The sequence below is a fragment of the Sorghum bicolor genome, chromosome 2 (genome assembly GCF_000003195.3).
Source record: "Sorghum bicolor cultivar BTx623 chromosome 2, Sorghum_bicolor_NCBIv3, whole genome shotgun sequence".
In the NCBI taxonomy this organism is placed as follows: Eukaryota; Viridiplantae; Streptophyta; class Magnoliopsida; order Poales; family Poaceae; genus Sorghum; species Sorghum bicolor.
Genome location: NC_012871.2, coordinates 75281086 through 75308166, shown reverse-complemented (window position 1 = coordinate 75308166; position 27081 = coordinate 75281086). Strand labels below are relative to the sequence as shown.

General features: G+C 40.5%; 2 protein-coding genes across 3 annotated transcripts; one reads left to right on the top strand and one right to left on the bottom strand.

Moving 5' to 3' along the window:
- Positions 1023 to 16246, top strand: LOC8073135 (ferredoxin-dependent glutamate synthase, chloroplastic). Its single transcript, XM_002463273.2, has 33 exons — positions 1023 to 1277; positions 2078 to 2390; positions 2849 to 3291; positions 3442 to 3573; positions 3724 to 3822; positions 3945 to 4015; positions 4510 to 4606; positions 5279 to 5371; positions 5464 to 5609; positions 6043 to 6202; positions 6731 to 6841; positions 6933 to 7148; positions 8122 to 8279; positions 9082 to 9211; positions 9486 to 9544; positions 9650 to 9755; positions 10228 to 10324; positions 10949 to 11064; positions 11147 to 11344; positions 11449 to 11559; positions 12061 to 12300; positions 12516 to 12614; positions 13216 to 13311; positions 13394 to 13591; positions 13660 to 13734; positions 13856 to 13984; positions 14068 to 14166; positions 14404 to 14546; positions 14628 to 14721; positions 14802 to 15040; positions 15126 to 15204; positions 15392 to 15475; positions 15562 to 16246. The coding sequence occupies exons 1-33, from the start codon at positions 1023 to 1025 to the stop codon at positions 15736 to 15738; spliced, it is 4863 nt and encodes a 1620-aa protein (XP_002463318.2). The 3' UTR covers positions 15739 to 16246.
- On the bottom strand, positions 16958 to 24688 carry LOC8072245 (rho GTPase-activating protein 7). Of its 2 annotated transcripts, none has more exons than XM_021452706.1 (22): positions 24131 to 24688; positions 23423 to 23459; positions 23270 to 23346; positions 23022 to 23092; positions 22791 to 22869; positions 22504 to 22648; positions 22281 to 22400; positions 22106 to 22183; positions 21960 to 22015; positions 21769 to 21838; positions 21325 to 21412; positions 20778 to 21021; positions 20213 to 20428; positions 19609 to 19902; positions 19316 to 19365; positions 19110 to 19170; positions 18949 to 19032; positions 18633 to 18746; positions 18343 to 18509; positions 18088 to 18157; positions 17504 to 17686; positions 16958 to 17406 (listed from the first exon to the last, which is right to left on the bottom strand). In XM_021452706.1, exons 1-22 carry the CDS (start codon positions 24203 to 24205, stop codon positions 17218 to 17220), a joined length of 2568 nt encoding a protein of 855 aa, XP_021308381.1. In that variant the 5' UTR covers positions 24206 to 24688; the 3' UTR covers positions 16958 to 17217. The 2 variants fall into 2 exon arrangements, with proteins under 2 accessions (XP_021308381.1, XP_002461151.1); XM_002461106.2 differs by having other exon boundaries at positions 16958 to 17409; positions 24131 to 24687.

The following is a 27081-nucleotide window of genomic DNA, read 5'->3' as shown; positions in this document are numbered from 1 at the left end:
GAAGTCTTCTCACATTTACCACACCCCTCTTATATCTCAATCTAATGTTGAGTTTCTGTAGTTGGATGTGTGTAGTAAATACTAGTGTGCTATTGAAACAATCACTGATCACCGTGCAACTACTCTAGTTAATAAAGTGTAGTATGGTTTTTTCTTAATTTATTCTAAACTTGTTATAAAATATATTTATTTAGAGACATAGGAGCAAGTGATACTTATGGTTTTGTAAAAGCACAATATTTCTTTAAATCATACAACCACTCCTTTTTCCCTTGTACTAGGAGAAAGGCATAATGAGCTATAGTCTTTTTTCCCCGATCGGATATAAATTAATCACCATGGTTTAAACCTTGGCGCAATAGTACTGGGTAAGCAAAACCTCCCCAAAACCTCGGTCGAAATCCCAGCCACCCAAAGCGGGCCCCACGAAGAGTCAAAGCCCAAAAGGCCATCCTTTTTTTTTTGCTTCAAAATAACAAACCCAGGCCAAGCGCGGGTCCACCGCCTCCCCCGTTCCCTCAACCCCCACACCCCCAGCTCCCCGCCGCCCTGCCTGCGTGTCTCGTCTCGTCTCGTCTCTCGTTGTGCCTGACTGCCTGTGCGGCTGTGCCTGTGCGTCCCCCCGTGCGCCCGAGAGGCGGAGGCGAAGAAGGCTCGTCGTCGCCTTGCTCGTCGTCTCGTCTCGCCTCGCCTCGCCTATAACTACTCCCTCCGCCCGCTCCGCTCCGCACCCACCCCCGCTGCCCCGCCCTATCCTGTTCGTTCCCCTCTTCCTCTCCACACGATCCCCTCCCTTGTCGGCTTCCGCGCGGGCGGGAGGAGCCGCGGCCACCACATCCACCGCCTCCCGTTCGCGCTATATCGCGCCACCCCGCCGCGCCGCGCCGCGCGACGTGGTGCGCGTCTGCCTGCCTGTCGCGGTCCCTTCTTCTTAGTTAGGCGGAGGAGAGGCTAGCTCACGCCGGACCGGAACCGGATCACGCCTCCCCTTCCCGCCTCGCCAGGCCCAGGGCCAGAGGGCCATGGCCACGCTCCCGCGCGCGGCGCCGCCCACGCCCGCCGCGCTGCTCCCGCTGCCCCGCGCCGCACCGCCGCTGCTGCTCGCCGGGAGGGCCGCCGCCGCGCGCCGCTCGCGGCTGCGCGCGCGGGGCCCGTCCGCGGCCGCGCGCCGGAGCTGGGTCGTCGCCTCCTCCTCCTCCTCATCATCATCACGGGCCGTGCTCGGCGGCGTCGCCCGCCGGGAGGCCCCTCCCGCGCCGCAGAAGCCCACGCAGCAGGTACGGATAGACATGCGCGCCCGATCGGGGATGGGCTAGTGGTCTCGTGACTCTCGTCGTTACTCGTGACGTGGGTGTGTGTTGGAGAGAGTTACTGCGCGTTTTGGGGTTTTGTGGCCTCTGGACTGTTCAGTTTTGTCCGTCTACGAAATCATCGGGGTTTTGTGGCTTCTGGATTGTTCATCGGTTTTCTCTATGATATCATCGACGATTGCATGCTTCGATGGCTTATGATTTTTGTGATTGGTTTTGCCGACTTGCTGGGATCGAAATAGTTGTACCATTGCCGATTGTGCTTGAGTGATTGGTGATAGCAGGAACAGTAGCGCAGGCAGGCAGTTGACGAGTCCAATTTGTTTTGACATATCCTGATCAGTGCATTTTTTTAGGCTTTGTGTTGTAGCAGCGGTTGGTTGCAACTGCAAGTTTTTAAATCCGTGGTTGATCGTCATGCACTGCTATTTGTCGCTTTTGATCTGTTCCTTTCATTGAGGTTTTAAAAATGCCTAATAAGTGTAAGGAGCGAACAAAGCACACCAAATGCAGGGTTGATAAACAATTGAGGGTGATGGAAAGACAGGTGACAGCTGTAGTGGTAGGTACTAATCACGATCAAGTTTCTAGGAGTGTCAGTGCATGACATTGTGTAAAGCATTGGTATAATATTTGTAATAGTGCACTAATTCAACATGCCCCTTCTGGAATGTGTTTGAATGGGTTACAATAGCTACGACGATGTAAGCTAGGCTCTGTATTTAATGCTGGTTAACACAGGACTTCCTTTTCCTTTCTCCTACCAGGCTGCGGACCTGAACCATATCTTGTCTGAACGCGGAGCTTGTGGTGTTGGGTTCGTCGCAAACTTGAAAAATGTGCCTTCGTTCAACATTGTTCGTGATGCTCTTATGGCTCTTGGGTGCATGGAGCACCGTGGTGGTTGTGGAGCCGACAATGACTCTGGTGATGGCGCAGGACTGATGAGTGCCATTCCATGGGACTTGTTTGATGACTGGGCCAACAAGCAAGGACTTGCTCCCTTTGACAGAAGAAATACAGGTGTAGGCATGGTCTTCCTTCCACAAGATGAGAAGTCAATGGAAGAAGCCAAAGCCGGTAATTTCTTGATGCTTTACCACAATATGCTGCCCACATAGGGGAGCATTATTCTTGTCTAAAAAGAGGAACATTTTCTTTGCTCTTTCTGAAAGAGATTTCTACTTGGCAATCCCTGTCTTGTTGCAGCTTACTTCAACTATTATATGGAATTTTCAGGATGCCATACTTTGCATGCCCACAAAATGTTTGTCCTTAGAAATTGAAACCTTCTTCTGGAATGTGGTTTCTTTGGCACACCATTTCCCCCTTATGCGTTATATTTGGAAAGCATGCACAAATTTTAGTTGTTTCTATTGTGCTAGTTTGCTTGCCTTCGTAGGACCGCATTTTCTTGATAATGCTCTCTACTTTTCCTTTTGGGGAGAAAATGTGTCCTTATCTTTAATAGGTGTTACCATAATTGCTATTAATTCTGCTTCTGCGTGGTCTGAAAGCGGTCACTCATCTTGTTGCAGCAACTGAAAAGGTTTTTGTGGATGAAGGCCTTGAGGTTATTGGTTGGAGACCTGTTCCTTTTAATGTATCAGTTGTAGGTCGCAATGCAAAAGAAACCATGCCTAATATACAACAAATATTTGTGAAAGTTGCAAAAGAAGATAATGCTGATGACATAGAGAGAGAACTATACATCAGCCGAAAGCTGATAGAGCGGGCTACAAAATCTTTTAGTTGGGCAGATGAACTTTATTTCTGCTCTTTATCAAACAGAACTATTGTCTACAAGGGAATGCTTCGATCTGAGGTTCTTGGGCAATTCTATTTAGACCTTCAGAATGAACTATATAAATCTCCTTTCGCCATATATCATCGGAGATACAGTACAAATACAAGTCCTCGATGGCCTCTTGCTCAACCTATGAGGTTACTTGGACACAACGGAGAGATTAACACGATACAGGTTTGCATTAACATCCTCAAATGGTGCCTTTGATTAGTTTTAAACGAGTATCTTGTTTTTAGTTTCTTACTAGGATGCTCATGTAATGTTTTGATACCGAAATTACATGATCCTTCAGCATTATTAATAGGGTTACTTTTTTCCTTGTAGGGGAACTTGAACTGGATGCGATCGAGGGAAACCACGCTACAGTCTCCTGTATGGCGAGGTCGTGAGCATGAAATTTGCCCGTTTGGTGATCCTAAAGCATCTGATTCAGCGAATCTTGACAGCACAGCTGAAGTAAGAAACCATGCACCTTCCCCTGAAATTATAGCTGCAAAGCCTGCATTCCGCTCACCGAAACCTGCATCCATTTTTCTTTTTCCACTCCACTTTACGTAAAATACTTCTGCTGTTATTGTTAAATCTTCACATCCTTTCTTGCATCAGTTGCTGCTAAGAAGTGGTAGAAGTCCTGCAGAAGCTCTTATGATTCTCGTCCCTGAGGCATATAAGAACCATCCAACATTATCTATAAAATACCCCGAGGTATGTTTTTTTTTTTTTCCTTTTTGAGGGGTAAGGTATGGTTATTGACCTGCATGCATTCCTTTCCGTATTAACCTACATAGGCATCCTGTGTAATGGAGTTTGTTTTGCTCTGTATTTAGGTAATTGACTTTTATGACTACTACAAAGGACAAATGGAAGCTTGGGATGGACCTGCTTTACTCCTATTTAGGTAAAATCGTTTGTATGCCCATATAGGATTGCCAGTTATTCCATATTTTCTTTCACTCTTTGAGTATCTGATCTGAAACAACAGTTTTTTTAACCACTTTGGTTATAGCAGATTTTACTTCTGTGCACCTAAAGGCAGGGATGAAATATAAAAACGGGTATTTTGTGCACCTAATTGAGCTGTGTTGTTGTTACTTGTTACAAGTGGCATTGAGTAGTTTCAGGAGGTATTTTGAACGTAGTTGAAACCTTCTGAGCCATGCTAGGACAGTGAGTTCCCGCATAGGGGACAAGAAATAATAATAGGCCATAAACATAAGAATAGTCATAGGATAAAGACCATGAAAACTTGAAAAGCATTACTGAATTGGTCTGAGACTGAGTTCTTTGGTGTAATTTCATGCACAACTGCACAAGATACTCCAGTGCCACATATTTGCCAACACAGTGGCGGTGCTTATAGTTTTTTTTTAATATATATATTTTTATGTTCAGTGATGGAAGGACTGTAGGAGCAACTCTTGATAGGAATGGGCTCCGTCCAGCACGCTATTGGAGAACGTCAGATGACTTTGTTTATGTCGCATCTGAGGTAGGTTTCAGGTTTCTTTCTTCTGTATAAAATTATATGTTCAACAACAATGTCGTCAGAGAAAATTGTTCTTCTCGTATATAATAAAATATCCATTTGGAATCCTTGAATTGGAGCATTTGGTTTATCTGCCAGTACTTCATTGCAGATATTTTGACACCCTTCTATACCAAATTGCAGAGTTCAGATGTCACAAGCTAAACTAAATGTAACATTCAGTAAGTACTGTGTCCATTTGCTAATGTGTAGGTCTGTCGGCTAGGCTAGGTGATTAGGTGAAACTATTAAGTTATAAATCTATTCCTATTTAAATGTAATGTGATGTATCAGGCACTCTTAATTTGTGATGTATAAAAACTTTTACCTCACTAAACTTCTTATCTTGCTCTCGTCTGTACAAGTTTGTATAGAAATGTAGTTTTTCAGTTGTCATAGGGAGGATGCCTTTTTTTTTGGACATTTTCCCATATCTAAATAAGTGGTTTTGTGAATCACACCTTGTGACCATCTCCTCACCGGTTTAAATTGATCTAATTTTGTTTTTAATATTTGCATAAAAGTATGCCCTAGTGGTTGAATTGAATTCTGATCACCTTCTCAAGTGCTATGTGAAACCTCATAGTTCATGTCAGGTTTGCACTGATCACTAATTCTGTCAATGGCAACCTACAGGTTGGTGTTATACCAATGGATGAGTCAAAGGTAGTAATGAAAGGACGATTGGGTCCTGGAATGATGATAACTGTTGACCTACAAACTGGACAGGTTAGAATAGAAACAAATAATCTTTTCTCTTTCTGGCCGTTCACTGCTGCAGAATTTTTCACTAAGGATTTTAAACCTCATGAACCATCCAGGTGCTTGAAAACACAGAAGTAAAGAAAACTGTGGCTTTAGCAAGCCCCTATGGAACTTGGTTGCAAGAACGCACACGTTCTATAAAGCCTGTCAACTTCCTCTCTTCAACTATCATGGACAACGAGACTGTTTTGAGACATCAACAGTAAGAATCCATCAAGCTTTGTTCAATGATCCAACACATACTAAGATCTTTTCTTTTACTTGTCCAACTGTTGTTTTGTGGAACTTTATATGTTTGCTATCGTCAGAGTTTCTGTGCTTGAATGTCATATTCTATCTGGCGCTACATGTTACTGTAATGATTACATTATAAACAGACAAAAGTGTTCTTGATGTTTCATAAAATGCATCCAAAACTAAGTTTTTGCTTGTAATTTTATTGTGCTATGGCCAATGTTGCCACTGATCAGGTTAATTTTAACATGTTAACCTAGTGTACTACCTAGCTATATTTACTTTTAGAACAGAAGTTGCGCAACAGACAAATTCCAAGGGCTGTAGTGGCTATAGGTATTAGATTCATAGATTGTTGCTCAGGCTGAACATTAAATGTAAGCATACTGTTGTTTCCTTAGGGCATTTGGCTATTCAAGTGAAGATGTGCAAATGGTGATTGAATCAATGGCTTCACAAGGAAAGGAACCAACATTTTGTATGGGTGATGACATTCCGTTAGCTGTGTTATCACAAAGACCACACTTGTTATATGATTATTTCAAGCAGCGGTTTGCGCAGGTTAGTAAGTCCTTGCACATTTTTACCTTTTTAACTAACCAAGGCCCTTTGAGTCCAAATTGATTGCAATGTCCATTGCTCTCAAGTAATAGCTTTCTCCTTATCAGTTTGACAGTAATAATTATTAAATGTCTCGCTGCACAGTTTTTGTATTCCTTGGCAAACATTCCATCTATAGCAGAGTTGGTAGTTGAGAAATTTTATTTTTTTGAGGCACAATAAAGTGTTATTGAAGTACTGGCAAATTCTGGGCCATCTTCAATCACATTCAACTCATTAGTATGTGCAAAGCTTGGTCTGCTGTATTGTGAAATTCAATATTGTCAGACCCAAACCCCCAAAAGATGTAAATTGAGCATGCTCTTCTGTTGGTATGTTAGCCTTGTAGGAAAAGAAGTTAGTGATTTAGTAACTTGGTGATACGATGACATTTTCTCTGCGGAATCTGCTCTCCTCATTTACAAAAGTTAAGATTAATGCCCTCTCAGCTTTGGTTTCCACGAGACATAATTTTCTTTCCCATTCTAGGTTACAAATCCTGCAATTGATCCCCTCAGAGAAGGTTTAGTTATGTCTCTTGAGGTTAATATTGGGAAAAGAGGCAACATCTTGGAGGTCGGCCCTGAAAATGCTGATCTGGTATGTGTACTTAGTTTCAAATTAAGTCTATGACTTTACATTTATTCTTTTTTGGGTACAATATCAAAACACCACTATTGACCTTTTTCAGGTTGCGCTATCAAGCCCTGTGCTGAATGAAGGTGAACTAGAAACTCTATTGAAGGACCCAAAACTGAAGCCCAAAGTACTGTCAACATACTTTGATATTCGTAAAGGTCTAGATGGTTCACTTGATAAGACAATTCAGGCTCTTTGTGAAGAAGCTGACGCTGCTGTGCGGAGTGGCTCACAACTTCTTGTTCTTTCCGATCGTTCTGAAGCACCTGTGAGTACTGATGTTTAACATGTTAGCACATTGTTTGAAAACTACTACTATCTTTTTGGGTTTATTTTCTCCCATGGCAGTAAAATTTCACATCTTTTTTTATTTTTGAAGTGTACTTGAGATCTAAATGTATGTTTGACATTCTTTTCAGTTTCACTTGCTTCATATGCATTGTCGTAGATTATTTATTCACTATCATATTAGTAATACATAAAATTTTGAACAATGGATGGATTTGTGCTGTCCACAGCTGCACATAAGTTTTGTGCAGAAAAACTACATTAAAATGAAGTGGATAATACAATGTCATTTTAGCTGTGTCCATACAATAATTTACTTGCATATAAAAATAAAGAAGGAAACTAACAAAGCATGGCTTTGCATCACTATGAGATGCCTACAATTATTAATGCTTATATATGGATGTCACTACAAGGGGGCACATATCAGGCTAACTGCTCTTCACAAACACTTGGGACACGCATCCTATTGACCTTTAATTGTCCGTTTCCTAACTTGGAAGCATTCCTAAAAGATACAACCACCTCAACAATTTATTTCCCATCGACGTTGGCTTGCTATGATTTTCCTTGTCAAATATAATGTAATTTCTATTTCTTAAAATTTCCCGATCTTGGGAAAAGGCAACCTTTTTTTTTTGGGATAAGGCAACCTAGCATTAACTTCACTAATGATGCATGATGTAAGCAAATGTAACAAAAAACTAACCCGAGGCCAGCTTTGTACTTGGATCGTTCTATCTTTTAATACAATGATGCACAGCTCTGATGCATATTCGAGGAAAAAAGAAAATATTGCATTTAACTTGAATGTGTGAAACTCTCCTTTTGGTTCATTTTTTTTAAACAGTTTTGGTTCAAATTATTATTGCTATTAATAGTTTATGATGCGATTGAGAATTATTTTCCCCTCATGCTTCCTAGATCTCAATTTTATATTATGGATAATGTAGGAACCAACTCGTCCTGCCATACCGATACTTCTAGCTGTTGGTGCCATCCACCAGCATTTGATTCAGAATGGTCTCCGTATGTCTGCTTCTATTGTTGCTGATACGGCTCAGTGCTTTAGCACACATCACTTTGCCTGTCTGATTGGATATGGTGCCAGGTATGAATTTGTTGTCACCAGTAGATTTCTTTCAATATAGATGCTCTCTACATCCACAGTTGGAAGCCCATTTTGTCTTGGACATAGATTAAGAAGACTTTCAAATGAAAATATTACCATTGGTTATTGTATTTAGAGCCTAATATTTAATGCATGCATGTAACCAATGCAAAGTGTGGATATTATTGGGCGTAAATAGGAAAAAACAAGTTATTCTACATTGAAACATGAAATAAGCCGACAATACCATTAAGAATCAGTGAACAATACCATTAAAATCAGTGCCTTACATAGTTACATTTGTGGGCAATAAAAAGCATGCCCACATTCCTAACCTAACTTAAACTTATGAAATAGATAAAAAAAATTTGCATACCTTTAATTCATAGAGATCACAACACAATGATGTCTCCCTGTAACATGTCTTCACGGTTCCATCTTTGAAAGCAGCATGTTACTAGGGTTGAACTCTGGTGGGATTCATATTCCCATGACTATTATCATTCACCAGACCGTGACTTCGACTCATGGATCTTAGGAAATATAGCCATGGATCAACTGCACAATAGTAATGTTGAATATGACCAAAATATTGACGGAAGTACCAGTACACAATGCTTATATTGTAGTTGGATCCTAGACTTGTGCCAAGACATCTGGGAATTCACCAGTTTCACATGTGTTTTCGGCTTTTCATCAACTTAAAATTAGGTCAACCTCTGTACTTATAAAAATAGGTTTAGTTTTGTTTTCGCTTACTCTATCTTCTTCCTAGATATACTAATATTCATTCCTGTATTAGTGCTGTGTGTCCTTATCTGGCACTAGAAACATGCCGGCAATGGAGGCTGAGCAACAAAACTGTTAATTTGATGCGGAATGGGAAGATGCCCACAGTGACCATTGAGCAGGCACAAAGAAACTTTACCAAGGTATGTTTTCTAACTTATGACCTGTTTGTTGGATGTTGTTGTCCTACTGCCCCTACTCTTCTGAAGTCTGAGCATTTCAATCCAATACGAGCATTTTACCACATTTGAGCCCTTAGGTCCTTGTTTGCATGTTAATGCTCTATGCCGGCATTGTCATTATTATTTGATTTTTGATGATTTGTCTGTCTGTTCTAGTTAACATAGAGTAAGATCTCACATTCCATTTGATTTAATGGTACTTTTTGTTAATGTGTTCAATTGATGTACTTTCCAGGCAGTAAAATTAGGTCTGCTAAAAATTCTTTCAAAAATGGGTATCTCACTGCTCTCAAGGTCTGTCTATCTTTGCCATCCAGTTAACATAGTTATACACTTACTGTCGATATTATGAAGTCTAAATTTCCACAACTGTTTAACCCGTACACATTGCTTGGACAGCTATTGTGGAGCTCAGATCTTTGAAATTTATGGTCTTGGTCAAGAAGTTGTTGATCTTGCCTTCTGTGGAAGTGTATCAAAAATTGGAGGTCTCACACTTGACGAGGTAGTTAAAATCAAGTAGCAAATGCCACAAAAATTGTCTAGTATTCCTATCTGCACTTTTTTGTTTTCACTTTTGCTCTTTTTTCTTCTTCTGGCACACTGTTTAGAAGGCCTCCTCTCTCTCTCTCTCTCTCTCTCTCTCTCTCTCTCTCTCTCTCTCTCTCTCTCCTGTAGTTGATTTACGTTTTTACTCCCTCCATCCCAAATTGTAAGTCGTTTGACTTTTTTTACCCCAAGTTTGACCACTCGTCTTATTCAAAAAATTTATGCAAATATAGTCAAATTTTAACTTATTCTTGAAGAACTTTTATTAATAAACCAATACACAACAAAAAAAAGTAATATTTTGTACGAAACTTTGAATAAGACGAGTGGTCAAACTTGATATTAAAAAAGTCAAACGACTTACAATTTGGGATGGATTGAGTATATCTTTGTGACTTACTAACACTTGTAGCACTATCCTTGTAAAGCTGGGTAGAGAGACCTTATCATTCTGGGTGAAAGCATTCTCTGAAGATACTGCGAAGAGGCTAGAAAACTTTGGATTTATCCAATCCAGACCTGGAGGTAGTGTCTATCCTATAACTCATGCTAAATTTTATGTTTTAGATGCATGTAACCTGGCGTTTTCTTGCAGTACTACATTGTTTTATCATGATGTGATTTTTTTCATGATCTTATCTGGTTTTGGTGTGGTATTGTATGCTATAACACATACTGTTGCATCACTACTTTGTGAATTGTGATCTAAATATATTTCAGCTTTCCTAGAGATTTATCAATAAAGAAGTGTCTTCATGCCTCCTCCTGTCATGTAGCATGATAATTTTAAGCTGTACTCTAGCACATTTATTTTACTTGAGGAGATCTCTCCAGCAGTACCGCCTAGAATCAACTGCATAGCTATGCCTCTTTTAGTCTAAATTTAATGCCACCTTCTATCTTCAAGTTAGTACAGCATAGTATGCCTTGTGGCCCAGGTATAGTCGCCAGGCTATGCCTTGGACTCCAAGTCCGGCATGTATAAATTGACTTGTATTTGGTAAGGGATATCGGAGGATAGCTCTGTTGCTATAAGCCACCTCTGTCCCTACCTATATGTATACATGTACCATGTATCTCTCTAATCAATCTACTAATTCTTGCCATATACTCTGATTTCAGTACTGAATATGTTTTTCTTTTGAATAGGTGAATACCATGCGAATAATCCTGAGATGACCAAGCTGCTGCACAAAGCAATTCGTGAGAAAAGAGATAATGCGTACACTGTCTATCAACAACATCTTGCAAGCCGTCCTGTCAATGTAAGTAGTGATCTTTCAGGTTGCTAATTATTGATTTATTTATTTTTTTTACAACGAAGCTTATAGTGTCTTTTTTCTGTAGGTTCTTCGAGATCTTCTTGAATTGAAAAGTGATCGTGCACCTATTCCTATTGGCAAAGTGGAGCCTGCAACCTCCATTGTTGAACGTTTTTGTACTGGTGGAATGTCCCTAGGAGCCATTTCAAGGGAGACACATGAAGCTATTGCAATTGCAATGAATAGAATAGGTGGAAAATCTAACTCAGGAGAAGGTGGTGAGGTCGGTCATATAAATTCCTTTACAACATAGCTCATTATCTCTGTCAGGCTTTTCATGTGGAATCTGCAACATAGAATTGCTTATGGACTTGTCATTTTGCACAGGATCCAATCCGTTGGAATCCCCTCACAGATGTTGTAGATGGTTATTCTCCAACACTTCCTCATCTCAAAGGTCTTCAGAATGGTGACACAGCCACAAGTGCCATTAAGCAGGTGGATTATCATAGTTCATTTCTTTTCAAGCATTACTTTTTTTGTGCTATCTGGTTCTTTCTCCTTTACCTTGTACTATATATATGAATTATAATCAATGCAAATGTTACCATGACTTGCTACATGGGAAAGCTCACACACTGACACTGTTGGATATATGCATTTTTTTTCCTAAAACGAGGGGAGCTAACCTTAAAAATCTTCTGTGATAGACAAGCATTTACTGTTTGTGAGTGAACTGCCTAGAAATTGGTACTGCTGCCATGTGTCTGTTCCCCGGAAAGGGATCTGGTCATCTGGAGATCTGTCTAGATGTACTGGAACTCCTGGGCCAGATATTAGTGAGATACCAAGTAGCAGCTCTCAAAACAGGAAACTTCACAGTAGCATATTTCCTTATCTCTTTTTTTGTTTATTGTTCTTAACTACAGCAGCGTTATGTCTTCTTTGTGGTGGACTAAAATATTTGAGTAAGTTTTCATTAGTACTATTCTTTTACAGGTTGCATCTGGGCGTTTTGGAGTTACACCAACATTTTTAGTAAATGCTAACCAAATTGAGATAAAAATTGCGCAAGGTGCAAAGCCTGGTGAAGGGGGTCAACTTCCTGGGAAAAAAGTCAGTGCATACATTGCTCGTCTGAGAAACTCCAAACCTGGAGTTCCTCTGATCTCCCCGCCTCCACACCACGACATTTATTCTATAGAGGATCTTGCGCAGTTGATTTATGACCTCCATCAGGTTTGTCTTCTGAGTTCTGACTATTATTGGTGGAATGCCAGTTAGTATTATTGATATTAGAGGAGAACCACAACAGCTTAGAAATGATAGTTTTCTGTGATGCTTGGAACCCTTTGGTTACCTAGTGGTTCTATGCCAAGTAGTTATGCTGTTCAATTTATGGTTTCTGGTTCTTTGTACTAATGGAGTTATGCAATTAATATCTGGCTGAACAGATCAATCCTAAAGCTAAAGTGTCCGTAAAGCTTGTGTCTGAAGCTGGGATTGGAACTGTAGCTTCTGGAGTTTCGAAAGGAAATGCAGACATAATTCAGGTTAGTGAAGTTCTTTTTAAATAATTGGTTCATACACTTAACTCGTGCCTTCAGTGTGCAAGAATATTCACATAAATTGACTGCGGCTAACTTCTTATACATCTTTGTATCTGAACTTCAGTAAGGTTCTAGTTGACCCTTGTGTGGTTGCATATTGTTTTTTACTATGTCATGTTACTGGCACTTGCTGTGTGCAATGTGCCATTCATGGTGATAGAACTTCCCCTGTATGGTCTGTAGTTATCTATATATATTTGCTTACAAAAATCAAATGTATGGTAAAATGAGCTATGAATTGAAGCATATCCGGGGAAAAAATTTCAGATATCTGCTAAATCTTCTGAAAATTTCAGCAGGATAATCTTATCCAGAAATACCATAAGCTGGCCTATCATAATTACTGGATGAATGCACTAAGCTTAATAACACTTCAATTCAGTTCTAAATTTAACGAACGCTGCAGCATTTCAGGACATCATACTATGAGCTCTTATTCAATTGCTTGCAAATGGTTCTCTCAAAGGCCTGTTGTATTGGGTGAATTAGAGATTTTATGTGTACTTATTTTTTTCTTATAAATAACTTTTCTATTATTACACAGATATCAGGTCATGATGGTGGTACTGGAGCTAGCCCAATAAGCTCCATCAAACATGCTGGGGGTCCTTGGGAACTTGGTCTTACAGAAACAAATCAGGTTTCCTACATTTTCTTTTTGCTGTAATCGGTTTTTCCATGAAATTATTTTCTGTTTTGTAATGCTAGTTAACTTCCTCCAGACACTTATACAAAATGGATTGAGAGAGAGGGTAGTACTTAGGGTGGATGGTGGGTTCAGGAGTGGTCGAGATGTTCTTATGGCTGCTGCTATGGGGGCTGATGAATATGGCTTTGGTTCTGTAGCTATGATAGCTACTGGATGTGTCATGGCACGCATTTGCCACACAAATAATTGCCCAGTTGGAGTGGCTAGTCAGGTAGTAACAACACAAGTTATTTTACCTTCATCTTATTGGACTACCTCTTACATTAATTGCTCTTGTAGAGAGAAGAGCTTCGTGCAAGGTTCCCTGGTGTTCCTGGTGATCTTGTTAACTACTTCCTCTTTGTTGCCGAGGAGGTATGTCATGATTCTCATTACAGATGCTGTTTGTCTTAGCCTTGTTCCTTGATTGATTTTGCAAGACCTGCCTATTTTTTAGGGATAATTGTAACATTTGAAAATTGGTTAATTCATTTAGGTTCGAGCTACATTAGCCCAGTTGGGTTATGAGAAGCTGGATGACGTCATTGGGCGAACAGATTTGCTTAAACCAAAGCATGTCTCGTTGGTGAAAACACAGCACATCGATCTTGGATACCTCTTATCAGTATGTATTAGCAGCCATTATTATTTGAAGGGTTAGCATATCTTCCATGTGCTTTCTATTTAAATCAATGGTTCTTTCATCAGAATGCTGGATTGCCCAAATGGAGCAGCTCCCAGATTAGGAGCCAGGACGTCCACACTAATGGTCCTGTTCTTGATGAGACAATCCTTGCAGATCCTGAGGTAGTGTTTTTGATAAGTTCTCATAGTTACATGGACTAACTTGACTAATGGCTGTCCACTAAACCTGATTTTCCAGTATCATCAATCAAAGCGACTCATCATTCCATGTTCATGAAACTAGAACTGCTGTATTTATGGTCCATGCACAGCCTTAACCTGTCTAAAATGAAATGCAGTTGCTAGGAACCCAAGTTTTATCTGCTTGGAGCACCAATATTTATATTATCTAATTTGCAGATAGCTGATGCGATTGAGAATGAGAAGGAAGTTTCCAAGGCATTTCAAATCTATAATGTCGATAGAGCTGTCTGTGGTCGGGTAGCAGGTGTGATTGCCAAGAAGTATGGAGACACAGGTTTTGCAGGCCAGCTCAACATCACGTATGTTGAAAATATCATTTTACATATGTTTTGCATATGTTTATTTATAACGAAAAACTTAATCTTTTTTGGACGTTTCAGGTTCAATGGAAGTGCAGGGCAGTCCTTTGGTTGTTTCCTGACTCCTGGAATGAACATTCGGCTAGTTGGAGAGGCCAATGATTATGTTGGAAAGGTACTAAATATTGAACCCTTGAATTTTTTGTCTGGGCAACTATATGAAATCTAAAACCCCCTTTTTTTATATATTTCAAGGGTATGGCTGGTGGAGAACTGGTGGTAGTTCCTGTAGACAAAACAGGATTTGTTCCTGAGGATGCTACTATAGTTGGAAACACTTGTCTGTATGGAGCTACAGGTGGTCAGGTATTTGTGAGAGGCAAGGCAGGAGAAAGATTTGCAGTTAGAAACTCTCTATGTCAGGCAGTGGTTGAGGGCACCGGAGATCATTGCTGTGAGTACATGACTGGTGGTTGCGTAGTTGTACTTGGCAAGTAAGTAGAACCAACAGAATTCTCTTTTGGCAATTGTCTCCTTTTCCTCACATCCTTACACATGCATATATTTCTTAATTTACAGGGCTGGGAGGAATGTTGCAGCTGGAATGACTGGTGGCCTTGCCTACATTCTAGATGAGGATGATACACTTCTCCCCAAGGTTTGCAAGCTCCAAATTTTGAGTTTACCTTGTGTAGTTCTTTTGACGTATTTGTTTTTGTTTGTTTGCCATTGACACGACACCACATGATGTGATTTCTATGATTTTTTTTTTTTTTGAAACGCCTATGAAATTTATGACATAGAACCGGTTATGTTTTTGTAACTTTCTAATGTCTTAATAATAGGTTAACAAGGAAATCGTCAAGATGCAGAGAGTGAATGCTCCAGCTGGGCAGATGCAGCTAAAGAGCTTGATTGAGTCCTATGTTGTAAGTGAACTGCTGTTCTTTACAAGTCGTGTATCAAATGTTGTCTATTCCCTTACTTTTTGCTACTTTTTGATGTGTTTGAAAAGGAAAAAACGGGCAGCGAGAAAGGAGCCACGATTTTGAGGGAATGGGAGGCATATTTGCCGCTCTTCTGGCAACTGGTACCGCCCAGTGAAGAAGACTCGCCTGAGGCTTGTGCAGAGTTTGAGAGAGTACTCGCCAAGCAAGCAAAGCAAGCAACCACCCAGCTGTCTGCGAAGTGATTGAATCAGACTACACAGGAAGGTGTTCTCTATTTGATACTCCTCGCAGAGTGATTTCCTCTGATCGCTCCAAGAAAACCAAAAACCGTAACTGGCATACTGAGGCATCGAAGTGCCCTTCTGAAGAATGAAATTTTGTGGAGGCTCTGCCCAGGCTATCTTTTGGGGTTGAGCGAGCAGAACGATCGCGGGTTCTCCTCGATGCTCGTGCACCCTAGGTAACCCCTGTAAATTGGTTTGCTGACGCTAGGTTGCAAAGGCCTTCTTTGAACTGCTGCACTGTACATGATTCTTGGCTGTTGCCTTGTGTAATTATGTTTTTGGTTAGCTTATACGTGTCCAGTGGAGGCAATGCAAGTCGCATGCGCAATAGTACAGTAGGAGTACATGATAAACTGTACTATCATCAAGATGGATTTGAATGTTTGCTTCGTGAATGAACGAAACTGATGCTTGTGGCGTCATGCCCGTGGTGTGATCGCTCTGATTTGTGAAGGTTGGCATCTAATGCTTCTTTTGCAGAGGCTGGAATCCAATGGTTTCTCTTGGCAAAGGATGGAATCTAATGCTTGGTGCGGTAACATTTATTGCCATTGACAAGTTTGATTTTTCCACTGTACAGAGGTAACAAGAATTCCGTGATCTGCCGCTGAAAAACGTAGAGCGTGGGCTAGGGAACAAATGTTCCATTTATTTGCAATCCCTGCTGAAGTAGGCTTGTGCCGTACGATATAACTATACAAGTGTGGTTATATCTGTTTGTATTCCAACCATTTATCAGAAGTCTTTCTTTATTAACAAGAAACTGAGTTTTTCATCGGAGCTAACAAAAGGCCACGCACACAGAAGAGCTACGCTTCATTATATTAGGAAGAGGTAAAAAGGGTAAGAGCCTGAACAACATCGCACCACACACACTCATGCCCCAAAACACTTTCAAGGATTACAATCACGACGGTGATAGAACCACACACAGGCAACCACAAATGAGCTAAACACTAACTACCAAGGAGGAAGGCAGATTAGGACAGCCCTCGAGCCCCTGCCATAGACCATCGGCAGCGTTCCTCGCCGGCTAAGATTAGAGCACCAGCTAAGTTTAGAGCTGCTCCAACAAAGGCACATCCATTGCGATGGTTCCATATGGCCCAAGCTCCGAGAATATTAGCCCACAAGAAGAAAAAGACGCACTCCCCTGCATTGAAATGTAGCCCACAAGAAGAAGAAAGACGCATCTATATTGCCAAAGCATATAAAAACCGTGTCACAATCCCCTTAACTCATTACATACAATAGATACAAAAGCAAAACAAAATCACGCTCGAAAAAAGTCTGCTGCAAGCACTAGCAAAACACGTGAAGGAAGGCAAGGGATATACATTCTCGCTACCAGCTTCTACAAAGATAAAAGTGAAACAAAAAAGAGATTCTATACCAAGAATATACAGAGACGTGGAACTGCAGCAACTGAACAACCCCCTACTTTGGGCTGTTCCAGGGTGACGAAGGTTTGTATGGGAAACCATGGGATGTGGATCCATGCCCTAAATCGAGGCTGTGGAGCTGCTCCATCAATTGTGACCGCCGTTCTTTGAAGAAATCTAGCCTGGTTGTTAGTTCAACCAGAGTGGATGATGGCACAGACGGCGGTCTCCCATATTCAACACCCTGCTGCAAATCACAACAGGTGATTGAAAACTCAAACCTAAGTATTTTTTTTCCCCGAAAAATGTTAGTGGAGATAACAACCAGGGGTTTCTCTTACTTCTGTTGTTCTGGGGATGTTCACCAACATTGGCCCGCCCTCTGCAGGCAAACTTGTTGATGCCTCCCTTGAATCACTCAAGGAGGTGTCCAAGGAATGCTTTAGGGATAAAGGCCTTGAAGAACCATGAGATAGCACATGTTGCTTTATGCTTCTCCAGTGGGATGTGCTTGGCAAGCTCTCCTGTAAGAATATCAGTGTGTCTTAGAGTCATCTGGCTATAATTCAATCATTGACGTTTATATTTCTCTTAGAACCTGGGGACCTAGATGCATGGAAAATCAACTGTTACTGTCTATTATCCTTAGTGTTTGATCTACCAAAATGGTTGCTTACGGTCTAGGTTGGAAACTGGACCAAAAAATATAAAAGAAGAGAAACTTAGAGCCTTATTGATTTTGAGTTGAATCTACAGGACAGCGCACCAGTGGTCCCAGCGCTGCTCCTATAATAAGTAGAGCTGATTGAGCTAATAAAATACTACTATTAAAGTGCAACCGTGGAGCTCATGTGAACAAACTTGTGCTTTGATTTTCTCAAGTTGTATAAAGTATAGCAAGACAAGAGATATGTAAACAGCTAACCTCATTTCTTTGCTTCTTATCTTGATTACAGAAAGCAACGCTCCTATCAAATCCAGTTTGGACAATGTTCCTGATAGCAGTAAAATTGCATATTCAATGAATTGCGACTTGTAAAAAATAATTAGGGAATATGATACATCGAACAAGCTTACAAACATTCTGCACTTGTTACTAAAATACGTGCTCCCAAATATTTGGACTTGAAGACACATAATCTAACAATAGCTGAAAAGAATAAAAAAAATATTGTCTTACTGCGAGAGATGATTTGGAAGGTGTTGAGGACGACCATTTGCATCTGCTGAAGAGCTATACTGGTGCTGGCGCTGTTGATTGAGTTGGAGATGCAGCTCTGCAACCTTCTGTTTTAATCTTGCAACATCAGCTTCTGCGAGAGCAATTTCCTCAAGCTCTGCCTTTGTCTAAAGAGAAGTGCATAGAAAACAGAGGACGCCACAAAATAAGCCCAGCAAGTATGTAACTGTATTTCCTCAAAAAAAAAAGTATGTAACTGTCGAAGAACAACTTGCTTATGATTTCAGTACCTTTGAGTCCATGGAGCGCGAACTAGAAAATTGTGAAGAAGACATGCTTAGTCCAACCTCCAGTGCAGCTCTAAGATCCCTTTCAGCCTGTAGTTGCTCTTGCAACCTTGACACCTAGTGAACAAACAAGTGTGATCATACTCAGCACCAAACTCTCAAAAAGAGGCACTTGCAGTTTAAAAATGTTATGTGGACAACTGTCTAAAGCTGGTTGCAACAAAACAAAATGTACCAAATATGCACACAACAAATGGTTTCTGATATATTTTGGGTGCATAAAAGCAGACAAATCATATGCTAGTGGAATAAGGCATACATCCTGTTCCAGAGCCACACGCCGCTCATGTAGTGCTTGTTTTCTTCTTTCCAAACTTGCCTGTAGGATTGCATTACCTCTAGCCTGAAAAACATATATAGTTAGGTTGCAAGATTCACCTAAGTCAAGAACTGATGCACATGCAGTCTTATTTTCCTTACCTCCTTTGCAATCCTGATCTGTAAGTCATTCTTCATTACCTCAAGTCGTTGGATAGCAAGCCTGCATTTTTTTTTTGGGGGGGGGGGGGGTAGTTAGCATAAATCATGTAATTTTTTAGGTGAAATGGCTTTAAGAATCGAACTCCACCGCACAAAGTAATCATGTAAAAATGTAAATTTAATCTGCGGCATGGCTAGGAACTTACTCTTCTTCACCTGATGGATCAACTAACTCCGACCGTTGGCCCTTTCTCGCCTGCATAAGCCATATGTGCAAATCAGTAAGGTCAACGTACTACAGTCGATCACTATAGAAAAACATTTCCAAGAATAATCTGAAGAAAATTAGTGTGCCATAGAAGCATGTCTGGTAATGTCTTCCCTAAGAACACCATAATTTTTGGTGGAAGATATTATGGAGCCATATGTCTAGCTATGTTGCACTAAAAATATGAACATATGAAGGGAAAAGCAGTAGAAGAGCACACTTATTGCTTACATTGCTCCGTCCCCATAAGTTAGTACGCTTCACATGCTGCTGAGTTCCATTGGATTTGCTAGAGCGTCTGTCATTGGAATATTCAGCTGCACAACCAGGTAATGGAATTCCAGCATCCAAAGACAGAAGAATCTCTCCAACTGATAATGGAGTTTCATGAGTGGACACCAGATTTGATGGATCCTTTCCCTTTTCTGTTAAACAACTTAGGGGAGCATCATTTAAATCTACATTTGATTCAAATGTGTTATCCTCAACAGAGAGCTCAGCGTCTGAAATTTTGCCATTAACTTCCTGTTGTCCATGCAATAGAGTAGGAAAGCAAATCGTGTTATGACATCAACAAATGAACATGCTACTCAAATAAGAAAATAGAAGTATAATCTAGCCAAGATTTAGAAGGGGATACAATCTATATAAACATGTCTAAAACATGAGCGACAATATGTTAATCATATTCGATAACATGTGTCCTCAGTGAAAATGGAAGTAAACTTTTCTTTACATTTTCCCCCTATCGCCTTAAAAATATAGAAGGCACGTGCACGGTTAGTAGCACAATATGTCACTACAGATAGAAACAGAAGAAAAAAACATATCAAACCTTGTAGTCATAGAGGTCAGCACGGGCACTTGCACTGGTTTCACTCAATTTTCCACTCATTATTCGCTCGGCATCATCTAATTCTTGATCTACATCATTTTCTGCATCATGAAATCCATTATCCTTGATATCCACAGTTTCATCATCAGTTGATTCTTCACTTCCACTATCTCCTGTTTGAGAATCAGGTGATAAGGAGCACATAAAGTGCTCATCCTGTAAAAATAACAAACATCAACGGTAATGTAACAATGTGGTGTGTATTGTTTACGTTTATCACGCACATATATGGTTAGACAGAAGAGGGACTAATGGTGCATGAAGATGAAGGGTCAAAATACAATGCAGCTGCAACATGACATGCTTTATGAGCACCCTTATAAAATAATAATAGTAATTATTATTACTTCATGTGCACATACAGAAATCAATCACATGCAATAGTGATAAATATCTTCTATGATAAATGGAGCAACAACTAAACAATTGTATCATCTTATGTTGTCCATAATAATAGTATAATCATGTGTATATTAAGGACACTGGGATAGCACAAGAAACTCACATTGAATATACTCTCGTATTCCTCTAATAGAGTAGTTACAATGCCTTGAGCACTGTTAGCAGCATTTGCAGCGGCAATAAGCTGAGCAGCACTGTCACCACTCATGTCATAGTCATCTTCCATCTCGCATTCACCAGCAAGAAGGGGACGCAACAAGAGTGGGGCCATACATGCAGCAACCGCTGATGGAGTCATTCTATTCTCGGCGGTATGAGAAGCAATGGTATGCATCATTTTCAAAATTCTGCAAGCATGGACTTGTGATTTAGTTTAAAAAAAAAGCCTGATAATATGATATCATAAAGTGCAATTCCTAGAATTTGATGACTGCATAAAACTACAAGTAAATGCAAAGGTATATGTACATTTAGGAAATATATATGTCTTCTATCGCTTTAAGTTGCATACTTCCAAAAAGGGAAAATGTTCAGAATAAGCTTGAGCAGACAAGGAAAGCAATTTAGAATGTACTGTCCAGGATTATATGATATCAGGTAAATAGAATCCAAACACAAAATATAGCCATGTGGAGGAGACATAAGCTAACCTCTGTAGCAGCCGCCTATTAGGCTCGGGAAATGTTTCAGATATTGCTGCACGCATAGATTTGATCCGAGATTCCTTGATTTCCAGACCTAGAAGTACAAAGGAAATGAAAATGATATGCTGAAGATAAGCATATGGAGACAAAGAAAGCTGTAAAATCTACAAAAATATCAGCCAGGAAACCAGGTTAGTCTAACTAATCTGGTCACTGCATATTTGCTTGAAACGGAAAACATCTTGAAATCTCATATGTTTAAATTTAACTATAGGAACCGATGACAATATGCATTGGCCATGACAGGAGCATGCTGTGAACAAGATGGAAAGATGTACATAAATACAACAGCTCGAGTAATACAGTTACTAAGTTCAAACAAGACAAGTCGACACAACACCCTCCATAACCAAGGAAGCATATTCAGATTAACATGAATAGAACACTTACGGAAAGCTTCCAATAATGCCGTACAGCAGGAAGCTGGAACAGGAGAAGATGGAAGCTCCCGGAGAACATGCTGCAGATACATCATACATGTATACATTCAGACAGTGGGCAAGCATGAAGAAAAAAAAACTATTGGAAATCTCTAACATTAATCTTTATAACAATACATGACGATAGTTACAGAAAGGTACCTTTACACAGTCACCAACAACATGAGCATCCTCTTCTGGTGCAAACTCTGTCCTTCCTGGAATGGAAAGATACAAACACGTATTGAATTATATGTGCAACGAAACTGAAACTAAAAATCAAAATACAAACTAAGTAACCACAAAACCTTGCTCATATTCTTGCAATCTCCTGTCAACCTCCTCCACATCTGCAGCTTGACGCAAAATTCCTTCCACCTTTATTCCTGCAAGAAATTATTCATATTTCAAACAAAATATTTACAACAGTAAAGTGCAGCATGTTCCAAAATTTGGTGAAAATAAAACATTGCTTGGTCCTACCATGTTTCTCAAGGAAACACAAAGCTTTTTCCAGAAAAGAAGGACTGCCATCTATATCTTCCAGTGCAAGCAGTATTGGCCTGCCAACAACTAGTGATTTGATAGGTCTCTTCTCTCTCCCTGCAGTCAGTAGAGGAAATGTATGAAAAAAAGACAGATATATATTAAGTTCATAGCGAAGTGGAGCAAGTCACATGATAGTATAAACTGTAAGGGAACCAACAATTCGGAATAGCCCCTTCATATACATCTGTTGTGTCATTGCGAAAGATTCCATTATGCCCCATCACAAGAGCTGCATTTGGAGCTTGTGCAAGAGCTTCTTCCAGTGCTGTTTTCCACTCGAATAAATCTTCAGAACTTTCTGCCTGTATATTAAAAAAGGAGGCATATTATATAAAAGTTGAAGAGGCACTACAATGCATGAAGCATAATCATAAGGCTTATAATTGAACTTTTGGGTTTGCTCGAGTGCATCAAACTGTTTAGGAGAAAGGTAAGCATGTGTACCTTCAAGGTGAAGGCACGACCATCACGGCCATCTGGAAAAAGGACAGTCAGCAGCCTTTTGTCTTCCCTGACTACTACGCTGCAAATGAGTGCCAAATACAGCAAAAGATAAGACACAGTAAGTTATTTATCTACAGAGAGAGGTACACAAACAAGAAACGACAAACATCTTTAGTACATTAAGCATGACCACTCAAGATTCAAAAGAATACTTGTCAAATAGACACGTACCTCCCAGAATTATTAAGGTCAATTCCCCCCAATGTAAGATTCACTTCACCACTTCTCTGCGGTAACGTACTCTAAAAATGCCAAGAACAGTCACTCATCAAGGAAACAGAACTGAGTGCTACTGGTATAACTCATGAACTATATAATTATATAAAGAGAAAATATGACAGTGAACATAGTTACTGTAAACTTTTTATGGCACAAGTATACTGTAATTTACATTGTGGACAAAGAGCAGAGATACTAACAGGATCACTCTTGAAGAAAACAAGTGACGTTCGTGTGAGGATGAACCAACGCTTTTTCCATGATTTCCATCCAATTCCTAAAATATTGTGATTGTAACACCGTTACAGTCTGGAACATCAAAGGAAAACAATGTGTGCCACTAATAGTTCTACCTTTCGATGATATGAAGAGAGGGCCACTCTTAAATACCTGCCATAAGGTCAAGACATGTCACAAATACTGTAATAGTAACTGTAAGTACTAAAGAAGAGGTTTGAGACAAAGCAAAACATCAAACGTTTTCTTGTCCAGAATTCCTGTTTCAGGTAGAAAAATCCAAGTCTGATTGAAACAAGCAGTAAGCAAAACACAACAAAAGGTCAATGAAAACCTATGTATCTATTGTACCACACCACAAATTCACAAGTATACAGGTTGAACCATCGAGAGAAGTTTCCTAGGTTTGCGCGTGAATTAACAGGCTGTTATCCTGCACCCTCTCTACTTACATGGCATCTCATCTTCATACGTTATCACTCATCCAAGTTCTGGTAGCAATTCAACAGAGCCATTACCCAGTTCAATATCACAAGTTCACTATACAAAACATCGGAACGCCTCCATCAGGTACGGAGACTACTAAAAAACACTTCCCTCACATTTCCGCAGTAAAAAACGCCAACTCCTACACGAATTTGAGGTTCGAATGCAACCAGGCGGACTACGCTCAGCAGGTCCATCCCACCACCCAAAAAAAAAAACCCAGCAGACTCCCAACCATAGCAAGGCACGGGACACCAAACGCACGCCAAATTCCAGCAGCAGCCCGGGCGGGCACGCGGCCCAGAACACGCGCGCGCGAGGGAACCGGGCGAACTCACCGCGTTGCCGGTCGCCGCCGCCGCGCCGCCGCGCGCCTGCCTCTCAGCCGACCCAGGCGTCGCCGAAGCCGCCATGTCGTCGGCCGCCACCTCCTCAGATCGTCCGCATCAACAGTGACCCAGCGCCGAAGCCCGGAAGGACACCGAAGCAGCAGCTACCACGGCAGCAGCATTGGATCCGCCCGCGATCTGCCGCACTCGCGCGCGCGTGCGGTGGAAGAGTAGGGGGGGTGCGGGAGCGTGGATTAGGCCGCCTCCTTGCGGTGGTGGTTAGGATTTGGGGCCGCTCGCTCGGGTTTTCGCCCCCAGCCCCCGCCCGTGGAGTGGAGGTGGGGCGCGTGAGTGCGTGGTGGGGTGGTGCCGCCCTCCCTCTCTCTGTCTGTCTCTGCTCCGTCGGGGCGCGAGGCGACAGCGACGGGGGTTGGGATTACGCGAGCGATGGAGGAGGAGGAGCACACGCGCTGCCGCCGCTGCGGCAATCACCTTCACCGCTCGCCGCCTCGCCCCCGCTCCGCTCTCACCTTCACTGGTCAGGCAGGCTGGCAGCCGCGGATGGATGGATGGCTCGTTGGACTTTTGGAGTCATCCGGAGTCCACATGGCAGCTTGCGCCGGAAGCCGCAGGCGTCCCTCCCTCCAGCTCGGCCTCGGCCTCGGCCTGTGTGTGTTGTGTGGTCTTAAGCTTAGTTAATTACCCCCACCGCCTCTGGATCTGCCTTAATCTCGTCCCGTTGTTTAATCGGGAAACTCCTGACACACCCTTTCCGATATGTGCCATCACCGTCTGATATTACAGGCACGACGTGATGACGTTTTTTTTTCCTCCTTTTCAACAACATCGATGGATTCAAAAACCAGGTGTCCTTTACGGGTTTTTTTTCTTTTCAAACAACATCGATCCAAAAATCAGCTTCCCGTTACCCTTTTCTTTTCGAACAACATTGATTCGAGAATCAGACGCCCGTTACATGAGCACAGCTTTGCTTGTACGTATAGGTGTATACATGGATTTGTAGAATAGCGGTGTGTATATATGATTATTAAAATTTGATCATAACTATTGTTTTGTTTTGTTGTGGCTGCATCTAGTGATTTACATCTTACAAGCATCTCCATGAGACTTCCAAAAAAAATAATCAAATTTACTAATGTAGCTATTCTTTAAAATATATTTGATAAAAAAAAATATCAGAGTACGCCAGATGAAGAGGTTAGTGGCTAGTAAGGCCTTGTTTAGTTCGTAAATTTTTTCGTTTTTGGCACTGTAGCACTTTCGTTTTTATTTGACAAACATTATCCAATCATAGAGTAACTAGGCTCAAAAGATTCATCTCACAAATTACAGATAAACTGTGCAATTAGTTTTTATTTCCGTCTATATTTAATACTCCATGCATGCGACCAAAGATTCGATGTGACAGGAAATCTTGAAAATTTTTGCGAACTAAACAAGGCCTAAGATAGGGTATTCATAAGTAGAAAGCGAATGAGGTGAGATAAAGAGCTACTAATTTTAGAGAGTCATTTACAGAGTTTTTTTAGAGACATTTTTTCTTTAATAATAACTAAATTTATTTTTAGAAAATGATTTAACTAATTTATTAGAGACGTTAGGCTCTGCTTGTGTGAGCACATTTTGCTATTTTTTTAAAAAAGAAAAAGATATTTGTCGTTGATGTGCTATGCGGCATTTTTGTTTGAGGCTGAAAAGACAATCAAACCTAAATTCGATTTCATTAAAAAAGGCAGAGAAAAAAAGTGATCTTGGCAAATTGGATAACCCTATTTATGAGAAACAACGAGTGCTGTTGGATTAGACCGATTACATTAATTTCATTCCTAACATGTTAGCTAGATCTGCCTACTACTATATTATTAACACCTACTGTAAACAGAATGACACGATTGCGATTAGCCTGGAAAAAATGGATGGTTTCCTGGAAAGGGGACAGGTTAAATGCGGTTGGGGACACAGATGAATTCCTTTCCTATGTAGATTGGCCAAACGCGCCTAGGTTAGGCCCAGTGTCACCAATTAAAAGCGATGAGAGAGACGATCCATATAATGACCTTGTATTAGGGCATGTACAACAGAGAGATAGCTGCTGTCTGTAAATTCTTAAAATTTACAATATAGACAGCTAAACAGATAGCTCATACAACCCACAAACAGCTCTTATATGTTTGGCTATGTACTAATCATTCTAATGCTTGCATTTAAGCATGATCAATTATGGATATCATTTCTATATACTATCGTGTGGCTAACTGATAAAAAACAAATCCTTCAAACAAATTATTTATGAAGCACAACGATTTCATACAAAAATTAACAAAATGTTTCACAAAATAAAATTTACAGCAAACATTCAAGGTGTAACATATGTTTTTATCACTTGCAAGTTATAGTTTTGGTTGCAGGGAACCTAACAAAAGTTCGAATCATAATTTTTAGATTTAATTTTGTTTTTATATAAGTTTTATAAGTTTTAGTAGATTTGCTTCCTTATTGAAATAAGAGAAGAAGCTAGTAAAGCCTTTGAACCAGGAATGCGCAGCGGATCTGTGGTGCCGGAGTACAATACGCAGATATACATGGGAGCACAAGCCAAGGCCGTCCTTTCATCAGACGACGGCTTGGCTGTCTGCCGCATTGGACAGGGTTCTTTTTATAAAATTTACCGTATAAAGACAGCGTCGAAACCACCGTTGTACGTGCCCTTATACTCCCTTCGTCCCTGAAAGCTTCAATTCCTAGAATACGTGTCAGTCAAACTTGTTTAACTTTGACCAACTTTATAGAAAAGAGCAGCAATATGTATAACATAAAATAAGTATCTTTTAAAAATATATTCGATAATAAATCTAATAGTATTAATTTGTTACTATAAATCTTAGTGTTTTTTTTTATAAATTTGGTTAAAGTTTTAAAAAATTAACTTAAGACAACTC

Bases quoted from the DNA above. Each gene is read 5' to 3' on its own strand.
- LOC8072245 (XM_002461106.2), bottom strand. From the start codon at position 24,205: ATGGCGGCTTCGGCGACGCCTGGGTCGGCTGAGAGGCAGGCGCGCGGC. The intron at 23,347-23,422 runs GTAGAACTATTA...ACAATATTTTAG, and splicing joins TCTCTTCATATCATCGAAAG to GAATTGGATGGAAATCATGG. The intron at 17,687-18,087 runs GTTAGCTGTTTA...ATATTCTTACAG, and splicing joins ATAAGAAGCAAAGAAATGAG to GAGAGCTTGCCAAGCACATC.
- LOC8073135 (XM_002463273.2), top strand. From the start codon at position 1,023: ATGGCCACGCTCCCGCGCGCGGCGCCGCCCACGCCCGCCGCGCTGCTC. The intron at 5,610-6,042 runs GTAAGAATCCAT...TTGTTTCCTTAG, and splicing joins ACTGTTTTGAGACATCAACA to GGCATTTGGCTATTCAAGTG. The intron at 9,756-10,227 runs GTAGTTAAAATC...ATCCTTGTAAAG, and splicing joins GAGGTCTCACACTTGACGAG to CTGGGTAGAGAGACCTTATC.